A 21,887-nucleotide genomic window follows, 5' to 3' on the forward strand; every position below is an offset into this window, starting at 1 on the left:
GTTTTCCCATAACACTCATCAAGATAGTTTGCTACTGTAACAGTATAGCTTCTGTCCCTCTCCTCGCCCCAACACATCAACCACAGTACCTCACGAAGCATCTTACCCATCGCGCCACAAAAGCCTCAGGCCCTTGCAGAGCAACTACTTCTAGGTCTCAGAGCGAGTGACGTCACCGACTGAAACACTATTAGCGCGCAACACCGCTAACTAGCTAGCCATTTCACATCGGCCACACTAGCACAGATGTCATTCTCAAAGAAAATGTTTAATTTGTGATCTCACATCTACTCTAATTCCTTGCCTTGCAGAATGCTGGTCATTTAGCCAGATATCTAACGTTAGTTCAGGTTTCTTGAAGTGTTTTTTCATTTTTTTATTTCACCTTTATTTAACCAGGTGGGCAAGCTGAGAACAAGTTCTCATTTACAATTGCGACCTGGCCAAGATAAAGCAAAGCAGTTAGACACATACAACGACACAGAGTTACACATGGAGTAAAACAAACATACAGTCAATAATACAGTAGAAACAAGTCTATATACGATGTGACCAAATGAGGTGAGATAAGGGAGGTAAAGGCAACAAAAAAAAGGCCATGGTGGCAAAGTAAATACAATATAGCAAGTAAAACACTGGAATGGTAGATTTGCAGTGGAAGAATGTGTAAAGTAGAAATAAAAATAATGGGGTGCAAAGGAGCTAAATAAATTAAATAAATACAGTAGGGAAAGAGGTAGTTGTTTGGGCTAAATTATCGGTTGGCTATGTACAGGTGCAGTAATCTGTGAGCTGCTCTGACAGCTGGTGCTTAAAGCTAGTGAGGAGATAAGTGTTTCCAGTTTCAGAGATTTTTGTAGTTCGTTCCAGTCATTGGCAGCAGAGAACTGGAAGGAGAGGCGGCCAAAGAAATAATTGGTTTTGGGGGTGACCAGAGAGATATACCTGCTGGAGCGCGTGCTACAGGTGGGTGATGCTATGGTGACCAGCGACCTGAGATAAGGGGGACTTTACCTAGCAGGGTCTTGTAGATGACATGGAGCCAGTGGGTTTGGCGATGAGTACGAAGCGGGGACCAGCCAACGAGAGCGTACAGGTCGCAATGGTGGGTAGTATATGGGGCTTTGGTGACAACGGATGGCACTGTGATAGACTGCACCCAATTTGTTGAGTAGAGTGTTGGAGGCTATTTTGTAAATGACATCGCCGAAGTCGAGGATTGGTAGGATGGTCAGTTTTACAAGGGTATGTTTGGCACCACCGCTAACTAGCTAGCCATTTCACATCCGTTACACTGGCAATGGAAACATGGCTTAAAGATATTGTAACGACCCTGGGTTTATAAGCGCGGAAATCGACTCTGCCGCACGGCCATGCTTTTGCGGCACAGTCGATAGCCCCTGCTGTTTCATTACAATACGGTTCTGGGGCTACATATTAAGCCAAGCGCCGTGGTTGCTATGGTGAGGATAAAGACTGCTTCCAGTTGCCAGATTAATTATTCGTGAAGACAATTGCATTAAGTTAATAAATACATTAACCTGCAAGTGTTTTTGTTTTGTATTAACTTAATGCTCAAATACGGACTTAAAAATAATCAAATTAACGCATAACTCAGGTCATCCTACTTTGTTCTAGACAGGCAAAGAAACGAGCAGCTACATTTACAGGGACCTGAGGGTTGTTTTGTTGTTGCGGTTTCTCCATGAAGATAGTTAGAGGACGCAACATTGTATCTGTCTCATTGTTGCGTCTGTGAGAGTATGAGCAGTGCCACAGAGTTTCTAAATCCAGAGGCGCAACATCGTGAGACTTGCAAACAGACCAGGCTGGGGTTTGAAAAGTCAGTGAGAGAAGTGAGAAATTCTTCCTTCGTTGTTAATTTTCTCTAAATCTAAAGACAACCTAGATTTGAGCCAATTTCTTAAGTAGTTAAACATGTTATTACTCCAACCTTGTCAAAGTGACAAACTAACACATTTTAATGTAAGTCAAAGACAACTTTATATCGAAAGAGTGCCTTTGATTTGACGGCCTGTTTATGCACAGTTCTGTGTCGTCTCATCGTTAGACTTGATGCCGTGTTTCTACGTATGAGCTTAGCTAGCCAAGTGTGAGTGGGATTTCTATTGGAGAAGCAGTTTTAGCCTATCTTCATACTGTACTGTCTTTGGCAGTGCCATAGAGCCCATCTCCATTTTGAAGTAGTCCCATTTTCTTCTACTACTTCTATGAGTTGCCAAACAAACTGAAAGGGTGCATACTGCCACCTGGAGTGTGTTTCAACAGGTATAAAAGTCAAGGTTGGCGATTTACAGCCACAAGTATAATTCATTGGCTGATCCCTCCTGTTGACATGGAAGTAATTATGTGAACCTTCCATAACCTATATGACGTTCCACCAAGTTGACTACTTCAAAATGGTGAAAGTCCTCAATAGTGCTGCCCATGCTAAAATGGGTTTTTGGGCACTAGAGTCAAAGATGGTGGATGAATTAAGACAGTTCACTCAGGCTGTTTAGCACGGGAAAAAATGGTCAGTTTCTGTCTACTTTAGGAGGGGTTGGCTCTCCCAAAGACACCATCAATACGATAACTGCTGGGTCTGGTCTACTTAGTTCATTCACTTCCATTGAAATAGAAATTGAAGGAGTGGGATGTCTCCCTGCCTCTTCTAGAGACCTCTATCTATCTCTATGGGTTTCTCCTTCATCGCCCTCCAGCTGGACAGGACTGTATCGCGACGCGGTGTCAGAAACAGCTTGAAAACAAGTCAAACCAACTATCTGCACCAACGCAAAGCTCCAAGCAACTGAGGTGAAGTTATAATATTCCTGCAAAATGTAGCTACAGTAGCTAAGTAACGTTAGGCCTAAATGTCAGCCTTTTTTCTAGTTACAGTAGCTAACGTTCGGTGTCTTTTTGGGCTAACGTTAGCAAGCTAGCCAAAGAGCCATTAGCTAAAGTCAAGACGGGGACATGGCCAGCCAGGATCCAGCGAAGAGAAACGTGTAGCCAGCTAGCTAAAGTTTGGTCCCTTGTCAAGGATAAAGGCAAGTCATGGTCGTTGACGACATTGTAAATGTGCTTTTAATTTTTTATTCAACAATTTGATCCCTGTCTGTGATAGTTTGTTAGTTAGCTAACGTTAGCTTGACTTTCATCAAACAAGCCGCCACTGTCAGTCATTGGAATGATCTAGGCAAGACAATGCAGAGACGTAGGAGTGCTAATATCGATGTCAAGATGGCTGCTGCTTGTGGATAATCATGTTCTTCAAAGCTTCACCTGTGTAGATTTGTTTTTTTCTAGTTGAGAACAAGTTCTCATTTGCAACTGCGACCTGGCCAAGATAAAGCAAAGCAGTTCGACACATACAACAACGTGGAGTTACACATGGAATAAACAAACAATCAAAATTACAGTAGATAAATCTATATACAGCATGTGCAAATGAGGTAGGATAAGAGAGGTACTGCAATAAATAGGCCATAGTGGCGAAGTAATTACAATATAGCAATTAAACACTGGAATGGTAGGATGTACAGAAGATGAATGTGCAAGTAGAGATACTGGGGTGCGAAGGAGCAAGATAAATACAGTATGGGGATGAAGTAGATTGGATGAGCTGCTCTAACAGCTGGGCTTAAAGCTAGTGGGGGAGGTAAGAGTCTCCAGCTTCAGAGATTTTTGCAGTGCGTTCCAGTCTTTGGCAGCAGAGAACTGGAAGGAGAGGCGGCCAAACGAGGAATTGGCTTTGGGGGTGACCAGTGAGATATACCTGTTGGAGCGCATGCTGCTATGGTGACCAGTGAGCTGAGATAAGGCTGGGTTTTACCTAGCAGAGACTTGTAGATGACCTGGAGCCAGTGGGTTTGACGACGAGTATGAGGCGATGGCCAGCCAATGAGAGCGTACAGGTCGCAGTGGTGGGTAATATGTGGCTTTGGTGACAAAACGGATGGCACTGAAAAACTGCTCCAATATGTTGAGTAGAGTGTTGGAGGCTATTTTGTGGATGACCTCGCCGAAGTCGAGGATTGGTAGGATGGGCAGTTTTACGAGGGTATGTTTGGCTGCATGAGTGAAGGAGGCTTTGTTGTGAAATAGGAAGCCAATTCTAGATTTAATTTTGATTGGAGATGCTTAATGTGAGTCTGGAAGGAGAGTTTACAGTCTAACCAGACACCTAGGTAGTTGTCAAAATATTCTAAGTCAGGGCTGTCCAGAGTGGTGATGCTGAACGGACGGGCAGTGATCAGTTGAAGAGCATGCACTTAGTTTTACTTGCATTTAAGAGCAGTTGGAGGACACGGAAGGAGAGTTGTATGGCATTGAAGCTCGCCTGGAGGTTATGTGGTTGTAGGCCCGGCAATATCCCTTCAATTGTTTGCAAGGTCCTATGCTGAGATGATCATAAATTCCCTATCTAATCATTTACTGGGTGGTGGATTATACTGCCACTAGTCAATCAGTGATGACAAGCAAACAGCAACATGCATGTTGTGGCAATACCATCTTTGTCATATACTTGCTGCAATAGAGCTCGCCAGCTTGTTGTCCTAAAACCCAGAAATTAGTTATCTGGTTGGTTCAGCAATCCCTATGGGGAAAGAATAGGGTTTTGGGATAAATGCTGAAATAATGCCTGCTGTTGCCTGGAAACCCAACATTGAATTCTATGTTGGGCAGAATTTACCTCTACAAGCCAGAATGTTGAATGAAATTACATTTTAATGTACTTTACCGGTTGTCTGTGTATTTTGGTGGTAGGGATGTGAGCCAATATATCCACAGGAAAGTAGGATTACATCAACTTTTCAAAGTGCTGGTAGTGTGTTCAGATTTCTATTACCTGAAGCATGCACACAACATACAAATACATGCATACTTACAAAGCTCTTGCATGTGTTTTACATGGTTCTGCACATGCTTCAGGTGATACAAATTATCAAGTACTACCAGTGCTTTGAAAAGTTAATGTAATTATACTTTCCTGTGGATATATCGACCCACATTATTACCCCCAAAAGGACCAACTGCACAGACAACCGGTAAAGTACTTCAAAATATAATTTTATTCAGCATTGTAGTATGTAGAGGTCACGAGAGGAAACTTTCCTCATTCAAATGCTAATTTCTGCCAGACATAGAATTCAATGCAATTCTACGTCAAGGTTTCCAAGCAAGGTCTGTACTTTACAGACAGGAGCTTTTGTATTTTTTTCTAGTAGATAGGCTACTGTCAGTCAATTAACATGAATTTTATGAATTATGAAGCCTTTGTACTTTCTTTGTTACATAAATGCTTTAAAATGTACAAAGTGACGTTAATCTTCATCAGCTATCTCATAGAACAAAACATATAAGATCTCCTTAAGTCTGTTTACCACAGACCTTATTTTTAGTGTTTATACAAAAAATCTACAAAAATGGTATTTATTTCCCCATAGGCTTTGTCCAAAGAACCATGGCGGAGTTGGTGCCTACAAAAAGGCACCATTACTATTTCACTCTATAGGCTACATGCTGAACTCAGTCAGTAGTACTACAATAGCTAGATTTCTCATCTTCCATTTTTCTTGGCACAGGTGTAATGGCAGTGCCTCCATCATATGGTGACCTTGGCAAATCTGCAAAGGACATCTTCAACAAAGGATATGGTAAATGTCTTAACTGGTTGGTTTACCCCTGTAGAAATAACGAGAGTGACAAACATATATGTAACAGGGACCTCTTGTGACAGCTTGAACATGAAGCATCACTTTGGCCTCTCTTACGCGCTAATAGGCTAGTGGCCGTTCCTTAAAAAGGGCTTTAGTTTTTGACATACCTAACCGAGGTATAACAAAGCATATCTCTAAGGTCTCCCATATATGAAATGGGTGGTTGTGTAAAAATATTTTACTGCAAAAGTGGTTAAATGTATAGATATTGTGACACCCCCTTAACACAAACAGTGCAGGGGGGATACAAATGGTAAATGATCTGTCCTTCATACAGTACACCTATAAACAGCATTAGGATATGTTAAAGCATTTTGGAAATATAAACCCACAGATGCAATAAGCAGAAATATCAACTATGAATATTTATGATGAATGTAAACTTCGCTTTTTGGTAGCTGTTCAATAGAGGACTTTCCAAAGTTGTTCTCATTCAGTGCTGTAAGGTACTGCGTGACAAAAATGCATAAAGTTACACATGTATCTTTATGTTGTAGTTATTGTAATCGGCTCTAAGGCAAGTGGGGTCAGACACAATATATACACTGCTCATAAAAATAAAGGGAACACTTAAACAACACAATGTAACTCCAAGTCAATCACACTTCTGTGAATCAAACTGTCCACTTAGGAAGCAACACTGATTGACAATACATTTCACATGCTGTTGTGCAAATGGAATAGACAACAGGTGGATATTATAGGCAATTAGCAAGACACCCCCAATAAAGGAGTGGTTCTGCAGGTGATAACCACAGACCACTTCTCAGTTCCTAAGCTTCCTGGGTGATGTTTTGGTCACTTTTGAATGCTGGCGGTGCTTTCACTCTAGTGGTAGCATGAGACGGAGTCTACAACCCACACAAGTGGGTCAGGTAGTGCAGCTCATCCAGGATGGCACATCAATGCGAGCTGTGGCAAGAAGGTTTGCTGTGTCTGTCAGCATAGTGTCCAGAGCATTGAGGCGCTACCAGGAGACAGGCCAGTACATCAGGAGACGTGGAGGAGGGCAACAACCCAGCAGCAGGACCGCTACCTCCGCCTTTGTGCAAGGAGGAGCACTGCCAGAGCCCTGCAAAATGGCCTCCAGCAGGCCACAAATGTGCATGTATCTGCTCAAACGGTCAGAAACAGACTCCATGAGGGTGGTATGAGGGCCCAACGTCCACAGGTGGGGGTTGTGCTTACAGCCCAACACCGTGCAGGACAGTTGGCATTTGCCAGAGAACACCAAGATTGGCAAATTCGCCACTGGCGCCCTGTGCTCTTCACAGATGAAAGCAGGTTCACACTGAGCACATGTGGCTGACGTGACAGAGTCTGGAGACGCAGTGGAGAACGTTCTGCTGCCTGCAACATCCTCCAGCATGACCGGTTTAGTGGTGGGTCAGTCATGGTGTGGGGTGGCATTTCTTTGGGGGGCCGCACAGACCTCCATGTGCTCGCCAGAGGTAGCCTGACTGCCACTAGGTACCAAGAAGAGATCCTCAGTGAAATTTGCTCAGTGCTGGAATTTTTCCGAAGGAACGTTGGGCAGAATTCCTGTGGAATGCTTTCGACGACTTGAGACTGTTCTAAGGGAAAAAGGGGTGCAACTCAATATTAGGAAGGTGTTCCTAATGTTTTGTACACACAGTTAAGACTCTGGTCACAAACATGAAATTGAATTGAGCAATATACCACATTACATCTTACTAGTAATACATTTCTTGTTTTAGAAACATTTTTACAAAGCATGCTCATTTGTTATTTGTGTTTTTAGCTGTAACAATGGCAGAAAAATATTTTTTCTTCATTTCTGAGTGGCTGGTAGATTTTTATTTTATCTACTTGCCACCGTAACAAAGTTAATTTCCCACCCTGGATGCAACCAGACATGACAAGCTACAACCATGTTTACAGGTCTGAGTTTCAAAGTTTTGTCAAGTGGTGTGATGAGCACCACCTCATCCTCAATGTAAAGAAAACAGAGGAGCTGGTGTTTGACCCCAAATCTTGTCTGTGACCACGTGCCTGTGGTTGTCTACAAAGCCAACATAGCACAGGTTAGTTCGTACAAGTACCTGAGTGTACACATGGACAATGTGCTGAGCTGGAAGGTTCAAGTAGTGTCTGCTGCAGAGTACAACAACGACTCTATTTCCTACGGTGACTCAGGGTTTTGGAGATGACCAGAAAAGAATGCTCCTGTTCTACCATGCAGTCATAGAGTATCCTGATATATGGCGTCCGTCTGGTTTGGCAATTTATCAGTCCAACTGAAATCCCACCTGGTACAAACTGCCATGAATGTAATGGGCGTGAGGCAACATCCTTCCCTGCAGACTATTTCTGAACCGACCATTACCAGACCAGTGCAGAAAGTGATTTCAGATCCCTCCCATGTACTTCACTCTGAGTATCAAGCAGACACAATAAGGTCCCTACATGTAAGCTGAACAGGTATAAGCACTCCCTCATTCCCATGTCCATCAAATACCTAAACAGTAATAGGTAAAATTATGAGCTTGCTTAGTACAATACTGACAGAATAAGGGAATGTGCAAAGTATTATGTATGTGGCTATATGAGAAGTGTATGATAAGGGAAATGTGCAATTTATATTGTGTGTAATGTACAGTGTTTATTTTGTATACAGCAGTAATGCGTGTCTACTGTCTTAAGACAATTTTCTCCTATCCTAAGTGACTAAGGCAGGTGTTCACTACAATGAACCAACACAACCTGACACTCATTGTCAGGTTGTGACTCATTGTCACAAAATGCCATCAACTTAGTGGGCCATCACATGTCATATGAATTGCACCTCTCCAAGAATTGTCCTCCCATCCTATATGCAAAACCTTAAACAGGAAGTACCTGTGTTAAGGACTGTTTTAACATTGGTCTGACCAATCAGAATCTACGCTTGAAGATTGTTTTGATCATGCGGACTGGGAGGTGTTCCGGGTTGCCTCTTAGACAAGTATTGAAGTATACACTCACTCGGACTGGGTTCATCAGGAAGTGTATTGAGGATGTTGTTTCCTCTATGACGATTTAGAATTTATCCAAACCAATTCAATGGGCCAGACACAAGAAGTATGTGCCAGGGACTTAAGACAATCACGGATTAAAAAGGGAAAGCCAGCCACGTTGCGGACACCGCCAGCTTTCTCCCGGACTAGCTAAACACCTTTGCCCGCTTCGAGGAAAACACTGAGCTACTGACGCAGGGACACCACTGCTCACGAGGACTGTAAAGCTCTCGTTGTCCGTGGCCGACGTGAGTAAGATATTTAAGCATGTTAACCCTGAAGACTTTCGGCCTAGATGGCATCCAAAGCAGTGTCCTCCGAGCATGTGCAAACCAGCTGGCTGGAGTGTTTACGGACATATTCAATCTCTCCCTATCCAAGTCTCTCACTTGCTTCAAAAGATGTCTACCAGTGTTCTTGTACCTAAGAAAGTTAACCTATCTGGACAGCCGACACCCTAGTCCCGCTACATTTTGAATACCGCCCCAACAGATTTATTGATGGTGCAATCGACATGGCACTGCACACTGTCCTAGCCCATATTGACAAGAGGAATGTCTATGTCAGAGTGCTGTTCATGGACTACAGCTCAGCCTAGTGCTCTCCAAGCTGTTGTGACTTTTGGCTAATTAATATTCTAGATAATTTACTGATGAATTATTCCAGCAATTAATCAGATTTTATTTGATACATTTATTTATCCTGAGGGGCATCTACAAGGGTTGGATATCAAGTAAAAGTTTATTTGTCATGTGTGCCAAATACAACTGGTGTAGACCTTACAGTGAAATGCTTACTTACAGGCCCTAAAAAACAGTGCAATTTTTAAGTAAAAATGAGGTATTAGGTGAACAATAGATGAATAAGGAAATAAAAAAACAACAGTAAAAAGAGTGGCGAGGCTATATATACAGGCACCGGTTGGTCGGGCTAATTGAGGTAGTATGTGAACTCAGCAAAAAAACATCATCTCTGCATTTATTTTCAGCAAACTTAACATGTGTAAATAGTTGTATGAACATAAGATCCAACAACTGAGACACAAACTGAACAAGTTCCACAGAAATGTGACTAACAGAAATGGAATAATGTGTCGCTGAACAAAGGGGAGGTTCAAAAGTAACAGTCATTATCTGGTGTGACCACCAGCTGCATTTACTACTGCAGTGCATCTCCTCCTCATAGACTGCACCAGATGTGCCTGTTCTTGCTGTGAGATGTCACCCCACTCTTCCACCAAGGCACCTGCAAGTTCCTGGACATTTCTGGGGAGAATGGCCCTAGCCCTCACCCTCCGATTCCAACACGTCCCAGACGTGCTCAATGGGATTGAGATCTGGGCTCTTTGCTGGCCATGGCAGAACACTAACATTCCTGTCTTGCAGGAAATCACACAGAATGAGCAGTATGGATGGTGTCATTGTCATGCTGGAGGGTCATGTCAGGATGAGCCTGCAGGAAGGGTACCATATGAGGGAGGTGGATGTCTTCCCTGTACGCACAGCATTGACATTACCTGCAATGACGACAAGCTCAGTCCGATGATGCTGTGACACACCGCCCCAGACCATGACGGACCCTCCCACCTCCAAATTGATCCCGCTCCAGATTACAGGCCTCGGTGTAACGCTCATTCCTTCGACAATGAACACGAATCATATCATCACTCCTGGTGAGACAAAACCACGACTCGTCAGTGAAGAGCACTTTTTGCCAGTCCTGTCTTGTCCAGCGACAGTGGGTTTGTGCCCATAGGCGGCGTTGTTGCCGGTGAAGACCTGCCTTACCACGGGTTTACAAGCCCTCAGACCAGCCTCTCTCAGCCTATTGCTGATAGTCTGAGCACTGATGGAGGGATTGTGCATTCCTGGTGGGACTCGGGCAGCTGTTGTTGCCATCCTCTACCTGTCCCATTGATGTGATGTTTGGATCCAGGGCAGGTGTTGTTACACGTGGTCTGCCACTGCAAGGACAATCAACTGTCCATCCTGTCTCCCTGTAGCGCTGTCTTAGGTGTCTCACAGTATGGACATTGCAATTTATTATCCTGGCCACATCTGCAGTCCTCATTCCTAAGGCACGTTCACACAGATGAGCAAGGACCCTGGGCATCTTTCTCTTTGGTGTTTTTCAGAGTCAGTAGAAAGGCCTCTTTAGTGTCCTAAGTTTTCATAACGGTGACCTTAATTGCCTACCGTTTGTAAGCTGTTAGTGTCTTAACGACCGTTCCACAGGTGCATGTTCATTAATTGTTTTATGGTTCATTGAACAAGCATGGGAAACCATGTTTAAACTATTTACAATGAAGACCTGTGAAATTATTTTACAAATTATCTTTGAAAGACAGGGTCCTGAAAAAGGACTGAGTTTACATGTAGGTAAAGTTCAAGTGACTATGCATATTTGGTAAACAGAGAGTAGCAGAGAGTAGCAGCAGTGTAAAGAGGGATTGGACACACACACACACACACACACACACACACACACACACATGGCAAATAGTCCGGGTAGCCAATTGATTACCTGTTCAGGAGTCTTATGGCTTGGGGGGTAAAAGCTGTTGAAGCTTTTGGTTCTAGACTTGGCACTCTGGTACTGCTTGCCATGCGGTAGTAGAGGGAACAGTCTATGACTGTGGTGGGTGGGGTCTTTGACAATTTTTAGGGCCTTCCTCTGACACCGCCTGGTGTAGAGGTCCTGGATGGCAGGCAGCTTAGCCCCAGTGTTGTACTGGGCGGTACGCACTACCCTCTGTCGTGCCTTGCGGTCAGAGCCCGGGCAGTTGCCATACCAGGCAGTGATGCAACCACTTGCACTTGATGTTGCAGCTGTAGAACATTTTGAGGATCTGAGTACCCTTGCCAAATCCTTTTAGTTTCCTGGGGGGGAATAGGCTTTGTCATGCCCTCTTCATGACTGTCTTGGTGTGTTTGGACCATTCTAGTTTGTTGGTGATGTGGACACCAAGGAACTTGAAGCTCTCAACTTGCTCAACTACAGCCCTGTCGATGAGAATGGGGACGTGCTTGGTCCTCCTTTTCCTGTAGTCTACGATCATCTCCTTACAGGCTATGTTCAATTATTGCACCCACACTGCTCGCACGCGCCAATGATTGTCTGCGTTGCCAAGGGCTAAAATAGAAGTCAGTTATTTCTGACGCAGATTGTGTGCTGCAAGTCCTGCCTCTCCCATCTCCTCATTGGTTTATAGAAGCAGGTACCCACGTGCCATCTCCTCATTGGTTATACCTACGTGGGTGACTGAAAGACAAACAAGGTCAGTGGCGGTAATGGCCCTAATTTATGAAAGTTGACAATCGCAAATTAAAGTCCAGAGAAGAAAAGGCCTGGAAGGAGGAGAGATGACTAGAAGCGGTTCGGTTGACCGTTTTATGTGTGGCTTAATTGTCGGAGTAGAGGATCTTGTGCATTTCGGGTAAAATAACAACTCAATGTTTATATCCCAGGACAAATTAGCTAGCAACAGCAAGCTAGCTAAATTGCCATAAATGTTTAATGCTTTTTGACCTGTCACCAAATTTAATGTAATTGGTTCAGAGTTTGTTTTGATATTTTAACCTGTGTGTCGTAATCACGTTTGGTGTGGGGGGACAAAATACATTTATGCATGATGGTGCACGCGTGCAGCTGGTTTCAGTTCCGTGTTAGCCTTAGTTACGTTGAGGGATGGGTTGTTATTCTGGCACCACCCGGCCAGGTCTCAAACCTCCTCCCTATAGGCTGTCTCGTCATTGTCTATGATCAGGCCTACCACGGTTGTGACGTCTGCAAACTTAATGATGGTGTTGGAGTCATACCTGGCCACCCAGTCATGGGTGAACAGGGGGAACATGAGGGGACTGATCACGCACCCCTGAGGGGCTCCAGTGTTCAGCGTGGCAGATGTGTTGCTACCTATCCTCACCACCTGGGGGCGGCCCGTCGAAGTCCATGCTCCAGTTGCAGTGGGAGGTGTTTAGTCCTTGAGTCCTTATCTTAGTGATGAGCTTTGAGGGCACTATGGTGTTGAACGCTGAGCTGTAGTCAATGAATAGCGTTCTCACGTAGGTGTTCCTTTTGTCCAGGTGGGAAAGGGCAGTGTGGAGTGCAATAGAGATTATATGTTTGGGCGGTATGCAAATTGAAGTGGATTTAGGGTTTCTGGGATAATGGTGTGAGCCATTATCCCAGATTATGAAAAATAATGCTATTAAACATTTGCATTTAAGTAAAACTTTAATGTATATTAACAAAGTGCATATAAATCTAACCATTCAAAACGAATACAATCTGAACGGCATAATAGAATATTGCACCATATCAAAGAAAATGTATAACAATGTGCAAATCTGCAGCATCCCACTTAAATCATTAAACTGGTCACTCTTTTCTCTCCTTTATTGCCATGTTATAACCAGCTGCACACAGCAATGTTGACCATATTTTGCCTTTGTGAGAGATTTGCATTCAGAAATGCAAGCTGCCTCACTTTTGAGGGGCTGATGTGGTTTCTTCTCTCAGTAATTATTTGTCCCGTTTTTGAGAAGATCCGCTGAGGGAACGAATGTGGCCACTATGCAGAGTCTCCCTGTCATGACTTTAGTAAGCCGTGGGTAGACTGAGGCCTTGTTCTTCCACCAGCTCAGAGGATCTGCAGATCTTTGGAGGAGGGGCTCCTTCTAATAGGATCGGACCTCCATTATGGCATCTGAGGGATTCCTTCGTGCTGCATCCCCAGTTGCTCTCTCGTCAAACATTATCCAAACAGCAGATGTTTGTGGCACTACTGCTGGTGCTTCTACCCCCATCGCATCCCTCTTCTTCCTGGTGCCTGAGCCAGCTGACTGCTGGGGCTGTCCCTCCCTGCTGCGGAGGTGCCTCATCAATCGCTCTGGCATCACTGAAGGATAACTCCTTAAACCTGGGGTCAAGTGCAGCGGTTTCTGATAGCACATGATTATATTCCATTCTGTGGAACTTTCTGTACATTGATGAACATAGGGTGTCCAACTCTGTCACATCCTGTGGTTACATTTGCTTCTCTCTGGCGGTTGGCTGTGATTCGCTGCAGACCCTTACACAGGAGTATCATTTTTGAGGCTGTCACATAGCTGAAAAGAGAGAACAGTAACTTATTAGTTCATGTTTTGTCTAGTGATACTACATGCTCATATACATATTAAATAATGATGTAGTAATAACTGATTACTGTACTGATCTCCACAGTGACCTGCTCAAAGGGTTTCAGGACTCTGCACACCACCTCCCATTCCTCTTGGGTCAGAGCCTCAACAGGTGCATTGACAATGGCCAGGGTAGAGCGGCATCCTTTGACTCAAGAAACTGCTTCAAAATATAAATGTTGAATTCCACCTTGTTGTGCAGTCTTGTTTAGGCCTCAGCTCAGGCATCCCCACCTGGCTTTGTGTAGACTTCAGTTTTTTCAGGACCTACTGTGCTCCTGTGAAAGTATTCCACAGCTGCTTTCACTTTGTCCTCAGTGGGCTTCATCACCTTCAGAACATCTTTTACAATCAGGTTGATTGTGGGCAAGACATGGATGATGGTTCCATTTGAACATTTTCATGGCTTTGGTTATGTTAGCTGCATTATCATGAACACAACAGACCACTTTTCCATCTACTTACCATTCTCTGGTCACTCAACAGTTCCTCTACCAAGTTCTTTGTGGTGTGTCTGTCGCTGAACTCAAAGCAGTCCAGAAGACCGCTAGACATTGAAAAGTCTTCAATGAAGTGACATGTAACCGACATGTAAGAAGTGGTTACCCTTGATATCCAGCAGTCAGTGGTGAGGCAAACTGCAGAAGCTTTTTGGACTCTTTCCCGCACTGAAGCCTGTGTGCTCTCATACAGTTGTGGAATAAGTGCTTTTTGAAAGGGTTTTCCTGCTTGGAATGGTCTACATTGGATTTAGACTATTGCTATGATATCTAAAACCTCTGTCCTCCACGAAAAATGGAAATGGAAATGAAAATTGCCACCGATTTCCAGCCATCATTTTAGCCTTGTTTTGCTACAGTGGAGATGCTGACTCTCACTAGCATTCCCGCTAGTTTCTCGAAGCTCCGCTTCAGCTAGCTTTACAGTTCGGTGCACAGTTCGCATATGCCGTGTAGGTTGTGCATCTAAACCGGCTTTGAGATTTTTGATTTGGCAAATTCTACACTGTGCTCTAACGTTGTCTGCATTATTACTGTGCTTCCAACTCATTTTTCGGCTGTTTGTTTTTCACAGCTGTCCTTCCCCTCTCCCCACGGTTGCTAAGTGTGTGACTGTGAGTGAGTTGGCTAGGCCTTTCCTCACGCGTCTTTGGTTCATTGGTTGACACTGCTTGTCTGACAGGAACAACAGGTGAGGCTGTTAGTCTGAGCAGACAGTCAGAACAAATGTGTGTGTGTGTTGTGCATTTAGGCCTATATTTTATTTCTTTATTTTTTAAAATTAGTTCTATTCATTTAAATCCTGATTATTCATATTTTTTTTTTATATAAATCAATTTGGCTCTTCTGATATGCGAGCCGGCTCCCAACGTTCACCTACAAAACCCGGCTCGTTCGCGAACGACCCATCACTAGTCTGTAACCATTTTATTAGCCGACAGCCGGCGCTAATGGAAAACACTTTCTGAGGGTAGCATGTTTTCTTTTGAGCAGATTACAATAGCCACAAGCTAAAGAAATGTGTTACTGTAGCTGTGTTTGAATACTCATACTAATGGTACTATTTGTGACGTTAATTTAGTATATAGTAATTTAGGTCATAGTATGGATATAGTTAGTATGCCAGAATTTCCCGGATGTCGTACTACTTTCGCCAAAATATGAATTATACAAGCAGTGAACACTATTTCAGTGCTTTTGTGGCCCGTAATGGAATTCTTCAGAAAATTAGCGTGGCTTCACATCGTTTTCAGATTTAAAGAAAGTGGTGGAAAAAATGCAGCCGAAGTCCAACGAGAGCGGAAAAAGTGCTATAGTTGAGTTCTCAATGGACATTTGTGTGCTTCTGTAAATTTGCTCTGGCTATCTACTACGATTTCAGAGTACTCTCGTCTGAGTGTACCAAACTCAGAGCACAGAAAAACATATTTAATTTATGAATGCTCAACACCCGTTGAATATGGCCGGTGTCAGTAAACGTAGGCGAAAAACGTAATTAAAGAGGTGCCAGCAGCACAGTTATCAACGCTCTGGATAACATGAATACAGCCTAACCAGTTCTGCTAGGGTGAGTAAAATGGTCAGTGAGGTGTTCTCACTTGTCTGGAAGTAGCTAGCCAATGTTAGCTTGGGCACTTGACTGCCGTTGAAAGGTCAGAATCAACCCTACTCCTCGACCAGAGCGTCCAGTGTGCGCTCCAAGTGCATAACGCTCTGAATTTACAAACTGACAATCTGGCAACGTTCTGAATTTAAGAACACACCCGAAGCCGTAAAATGTCTAGCTAGTCATTTATGCTAGCAAGAGGTTGCACAGCAACATCAACTTCCAGTAGACAGGCGCAGCGCTAGTACACTCAACTGAAAGCATACCAGTCATTTACAGTATACTAAAATAAACAAATAGTAGTGTGTGTACTCATTTTAAGTATGTATGGGGTGGCAGGTAGCCTAGTGGTTAGAGCGTGGGGGCAGTAACTGAAAGGTTGCTAGATCGAGTCCCCGAGCTGCCAAGGTAAATATATGTTGTTCTGCCCTTGAACAAGGCAGTTAACCCACTGTTCCTAGGCCGTCATTGTAAATAAGAATTTCTTCTTAACTCACTTGCCTAGATAAAGTTTATAATGTTTTTCATTTAATGTAGTATACAGTATGTTAGTATGGGTATTCTAACACAACTAGTACTTTTGTCTTTTTTGGGGGGGGGGTCAGGCAGGACCATATAGCACTCAATCTGACTTTGAAAGTTATTTTGAACAGCTACCAAGAAGTGAACTTAACATTTATTATAAATATTCACAGTTGATATTTCTGCCAATTATATCTGTGTTTACAGGTATATATTTCCAAAATGCTTTAAGATATCCCAAATTGTATAAAAGGCAGACGCTTTACTACTTGTATTCCACATTTTCGCAATATCAGCGCTTGCAATACTGGGTTGCATGATACTGGGTTGCTTATGTGCCCCTCTCCCTTCCCCCTCCAGCAAGGCACTGTTTGAGTTAAGTGGGTGTGTCACAATATCTATCAATTAAACTACTTTTGCAGTACATTTACATTTAAGTCATTTAGCAGACGCTCTTATCTAGAGCAACTTACAAATTGGTGCATTCACCTTATGACATCCAGTAGAACAGTCACTTTACAATAGTGCAGTAAAGTATTTTTACACAACTGTCCATTTCATATATGGGAGTCCTTTAGAGATGTGGAAAAACATGGTTGTGTTTTGTTACCCCTACACAAGGTATATCTAAAAAATAATTTGAAGGACTTGCCAGTAGCCCAAAAGGGAATGTTTACATCAATCCACAGAACATATTTCACACTGATGGGGCATTTCACAGGAAGGAAATATGATGACAACCAGACATTCAATTTGTTCAAGCCATGTCACAGTTGAACCCTATGGATCAGTATTCTCCATGTAGTGGTCCGTATGTCAAATATTGAAATGCAAAGGAACCTTACCATACAAAGGAACATGTGGTGGTCTGAATGTTATGATTTGTTCTTCATAAGGTTTTGGATTGGTGAAACTTGATGTCAAGACCAAGTCTTCAAGTGGAGTGGTGAGTTTGGCTATTCCATCCTACCGTGGAATTACTGTGCATTATGCCCTTGTAGGCTATCCTATCCTTTGTTATACAACTCCTAACTAACTCTGTTGTAATTGTCCTTTAGGAATTCAAAACCTCCGGCTCCTCCAACACTGACACCAGCAAAGTCAACGGGAACTTGGAGACCAAGTACAAATGGGGTGAATACGGCCTGACTTTTACAGAGAAGTGGACCACAGACAATACTCTGGGGACTGAGATCACTGTTGAAGACCAGGTAGAGGAGAAACCAGTCTAACTCTAGTGATTTGTGAGCTTTCTATTTGGTTGTGCTTAGTTTTTTCTTCTTCCATAGATCACCAAAGGACTGAAACTTACATTCGACACCCAATTCTCACCAAATTCTGGGTAAAGTTTGTGCCTTTTTCTTTTTAGTTTCAAGCATAAATTAATGTTTCTCAGTCTTTTGAGACCCTGGAATCGATAACATTTATTGTGCATGTTCGGCACTGCATAATCCACCAGACTTTCTTTATTGAAAATAACCAGGGAAGACTGAACAAGAACCGAGATCAGATGTTTATTAATCCTCTTTTTACCCCCCTCTCTAAAAAATAATTCTAACAGCAAGAAGAGTGGGAAGGTGAAGACTGCCTATAAGCGTGAATATGTCAACCTGGGTGTGGACGTAGACTTTGACTTTGCCGGCCCGGCCATCCATGGGGCAGCGGTGGCCGGATACGAGGGATGGCTGGCTGGCTATCAGATGACCTTCGACACGGCCAAGTCCAAAATGACCCAGAGCAACTTCGCTGTTGGCTATAAGACAGGAGATTTCCAGCTGCACACCAATGTGTAAGCTTCATATCGATTGTACTTTGGTGAATTTACTGTATGTCTCGGTACTAAAGTGACGGGTGAATTTTTCTACCATGGTTAGAAAGAGGAGTGTCCTTTGTGCTTAAAGGTGAACTGAAATGTTTTAGCAATTGATTTTGATAAATTGTAGGTGGATTTGAGCATTTCAGTTAATCTTTTAATTGAGTTATCAAACAAAAAGAGCAGTTCATCAGACAAGGATAACATAATGTATGTCTGCTTATTTCATATATCCCAGTAATGATGGCACAGAGTTTGGAGGGTCCATCTACCAGAAGGTGAATGACCAGCTGGAGACTGCTGTGAACCTGGCCTGGACAGCAGGCAGCAACAGCACCCGCTTTGGCATCGCTGCCAAGTACCAGCTGGACTCCAGTACCTCCATATCTGTGAGTGCTGCTCTTTTGCTTGTCTTGTTTATACATTTTGTATGCCAGACTTTACAGCTGTGTTCAATATTCAGAGACTCTGGTTCTGTGAGAGTTAGTATTTTGTTAAATGCGAATGGCTATTTTAGGAAGTAACTGGAGTTTACATTAAAAAAAATATATATATATATAAAAAATTATACTGTGACAATAATTATCATATAACCCTTTGTATTCCAGTATTTAAAGGAATTATCCGGTACTTTTGTATAGTAGTTCTGAAAGTAGCGCTCACAAGCCAAAAGTGGTCCTCGAAAATGGTGTACTAAATCACATATGTGCACCACCTCATTGCTCTCTCTCTGCTGTGGGTGCTTCTTGCTAGCTGTTACTCATATGGCGAGGGGCTGAAGCTTACTGGTTGAACTAGAATTGCCAGAGGGCTGGCCCACAAGGCAAAATGTAAGGAAAACAGACCTGCCAACATGCACGCATTTTGCATACCAACTACGCAATTCTCTGTCCATGTACGAGATCCGAGTTAAAGGTATGCAGAAATGAATAGGGCCTGGTGGGGGAGGGGGGGGAATCGAGCTGCAGCACACAGACATGTACGGCATTTGTGTCAACGGACATGGAGACTTAATACATCATTATTCGACGTAGCTACCCTCCGTCTGCCCTCCTGTTTGTTGTGATGCTGAGTTTGCCGACTGCCAGCTGTACGTAAACACATGGACAAATCACTTTTCGATCTGTGTTGTGGAAAAGTAAACACGAATTGTTTCAAGCTAACGTTGTCGAGCCTGAGATGGACATTCAGTGGGCTCTAAAGTGCCAGCAGTTCACTCACATTTGCTAGTGAAAGAAATTAAATGCAAATACGAATTTGTGCGAGTGTGATATACATTTAATTCTGCATCCCATTAGTTGTACTTTCCATGTAACATTACGAGGATCACTCAACCTGATAGACTGTAATTATGATCAATGTAAAAAAAAAAAAGCTTTACAAAAGTATAATAAAAAATCAATATAAACATCTTGGCATTAAATCGAGTCGGGATGAGGAATGAATGAGTGTCCGGCATTAGCTATAGAGACAATGCTTCTAAAATGCCTTTGCACTAGATTGGAAATTTTATCCATTTCGAAAATCTGACATGGTGTATGCGCCGCAAAGAAATAGAATAGGCACCTTTTATATAGGCTGAAACAGCGGACTCTTCTAGCGAGCAGCGTTCAGATTGTCTTTGCGGTAGCTTCACGTAACCAGTTTGCAGTCGATGCGATCATTTGTTTTTGTTTTTATGTTCTTAAAATGATTTTGCTTGTGAGCTGGCCTAGTGATTGGCCCTGTTTTGAGAGGTGACAAGCGTTCCTCTACTATAGAGACTAAACTTGGTTGAATCTCCTATTTGCTGCATGTGTCTGTTACTCTAAAAAGTTGGACAGGGTTGGCAGGTCTGGTAAAATATCGTAGCACAGGTTCCAGAATTGTCCTTTTGCTTTTAAGCTAGGGATTTCATGGCTAATTGAGGTAAGACAGTAATTATGCTCATAGATTATGCATGTATGAACTACACATTGACACATCCAGCCCAAAGCGGGAGATTAAAAAAAATACATAGTAGTCGCCAAAGTTCCGGAGGATACCTTTAATTGTGCATTTTGTTGTTATATTTTCCAGGCTAAAGTTAACAATGCCAGCTTGGTGGGAGTTGGCTATACCCAGACACTGCGGCCAGGTAAGAACTGGCTCTCACTACTTTACAAAAGCGTTGCCAACTATCTCCAAAGTGGGCTGTTGTAGCCAAGTTGTTGTTTATTTTTCTGCAGGTATGAAACTCGTCCTGTCTGCACTGGTTGATGGAAAAAGCATCAACTCCGGTGGCCACAAACTGGGACTGGGACTGGAGCTGGAAGCATAAGTATCTAGCCATCCTGTGTAGTGAAGTTGTATTTAATTTAATTTAGGGAATCACAGAATAATTTGGCCTTATGTATTTCCAGCCCAACCACCATTAAGTGATGTCTCAAAGGGATTAATCTAATCTAAAGCAACAACACGCCCTGCCCAACAGCCCTCAGTACTGTCAGTTAGATCCCCAACTGTATCAGCCACTTATTTCCTTTCATATGGTTTGTAGGCTAGTACTACTAGGTCTGCTATTTATCAAGTCATGTGTTTGTTTCTATACTGTGCTGTACCACTAGTGAAATACATCCTAAAGCGAAATACATCCTTGATTTATTGGTTTGGCTCATTGGATTGTACAGTCTGAGGGGGGTTGTATGAAGATGTATGCTTTGATTTAAATATGTATAATAATGTTATTATATCATATGACAATAATCCTGAATTGTTTTGCACACAGTCAAATTTACATAATACTTTATTTCCCAACTATATTTATGTCCCATCTTTCCCTGTTTCAGTTGCACATATAGTAGCATTCGGTTAGCAACGCTTTGCCTGTTGTTGGGATGGCTCCTACTGTGCTTATCATCAATTTCCAGAGACCTTAAACGTTGATCTATTTAGCTAATATTCTTGAGGATTTGTTAACTATGCTTATTGCTTACCCACTCTGCGGTCATTAGCAGACTTGTACTATCTTGATTAACTAACCTGCTTCCTAGTTGAACATGGTAAATTTGCACGACAATGCCAAATGGGAGTTGAAAAGGAAAAGCGAAACCATTGAGTGTATCCTCCACCTCCCCTTCCCATAGCTGTGTATAAATGATATGACTGGGACATTGATCAGAAACCAAGTCCACTCGTGTGTCTATCTTTACAATAAAGTCTTTAAACAAGTCAATCCTTTCTTCCTTCATATATCATGGCACCTCTTCATACAGTTGGACAAAATGAAAATATACAAGCCAACAAGTCACTAGTTTTACAATTGAATGTACAGCTCAACCATAATGAACATTTGAAACAAACAAGTATATAGTGAAAGTATGACTCGCCTGTGTACAACGTGTAGAACTGTAAACATGACCTTTGTTACTTTGGTTCTTTCATTTAAACCATTTCATGACAGTTATTCAAGTCGGCATAACACTAATTGAATTAATGACATGACAATTGAAAAGTCAGTGCTTGTACTAAAAAGATGGCAAGTACCAGCTGATTATCATAA

General features: G+C 42.7%; 1 protein-coding gene across 3 annotated transcripts; it reads left to right on the forward strand.

Annotated features, from left to right (window-relative positions):
* The first annotated feature begins 947 nt into the window (after window positions 1-947).
* On the forward strand, window positions 948-21,560 carry LOC124038493 (voltage-dependent anion-selective channel protein 2-like). 3 transcript variants are annotated; one of them, XM_046354447.1, is made up of 9 exons: window positions 948-966; window positions 5,592-5,663; window positions 17,451-17,500; window positions 17,613-17,765; window positions 17,844-17,896; window positions 18,116-18,343; window positions 18,606-18,756; window positions 20,426-20,483; window positions 20,575-21,560. In XM_046354447.1, the coding sequence occupies exons 2-9, from the start codon at window positions 5,597-5,599 to the stop codon at window positions 20,664-20,666; spliced, it is 852 nt and encodes a 283-aa protein (XP_046210403.1). In that variant the 5' UTR covers window positions 948-966; window positions 5,592-5,596; the 3' UTR covers window positions 20,667-21,560. The 3 variants fall into 3 exon arrangements, with proteins under 3 accessions (XP_046210403.1, XP_046210401.1, XP_046210402.1); XM_046354445.1 differs by lacking the exon at window positions 948-966 and adding an exon at window positions 2,663-2,817; XM_046354446.1 differs by lacking the exon at window positions 948-966 and adding an exon at window positions 2,731-3,053.
* The last annotated feature ends 327 nt before the right edge of the window (window positions 21,561-21,887 follow it).

Source organism: Oncorhynchus gorbuscha, linkage group LG06, assembly GCF_021184085.1.
Source record: "Oncorhynchus gorbuscha isolate QuinsamMale2020 ecotype Even-year linkage group LG06, OgorEven_v1.0, whole genome shotgun sequence".
NCBI lineage: Eukaryota > Metazoa > Chordata > Actinopteri > Salmoniformes > Salmonidae > Oncorhynchus > Oncorhynchus gorbuscha.

Coding starts and splice junctions, on each gene's coding strand:
- LOC124038493 (XM_046354447.1), top strand. CDS start 5,597: ATGGCAGTGCCTCCATCATATGGTGACCTTGGCAAATCTGCAAAGGAC. Junction 18,344..18,605: donor TTCCAGCTGCACACCAATGT/GTAAGCTTCATA, acceptor CATATATCCCAG/TAATGATGGCACAGAGTTTG. Junction 20,484..20,574: donor TACCCAGACACTGCGGCCAG/GTAAGAACTGGC, acceptor ATTTTTCTGCAG/GTATGAAACTCGTCCTGTCT.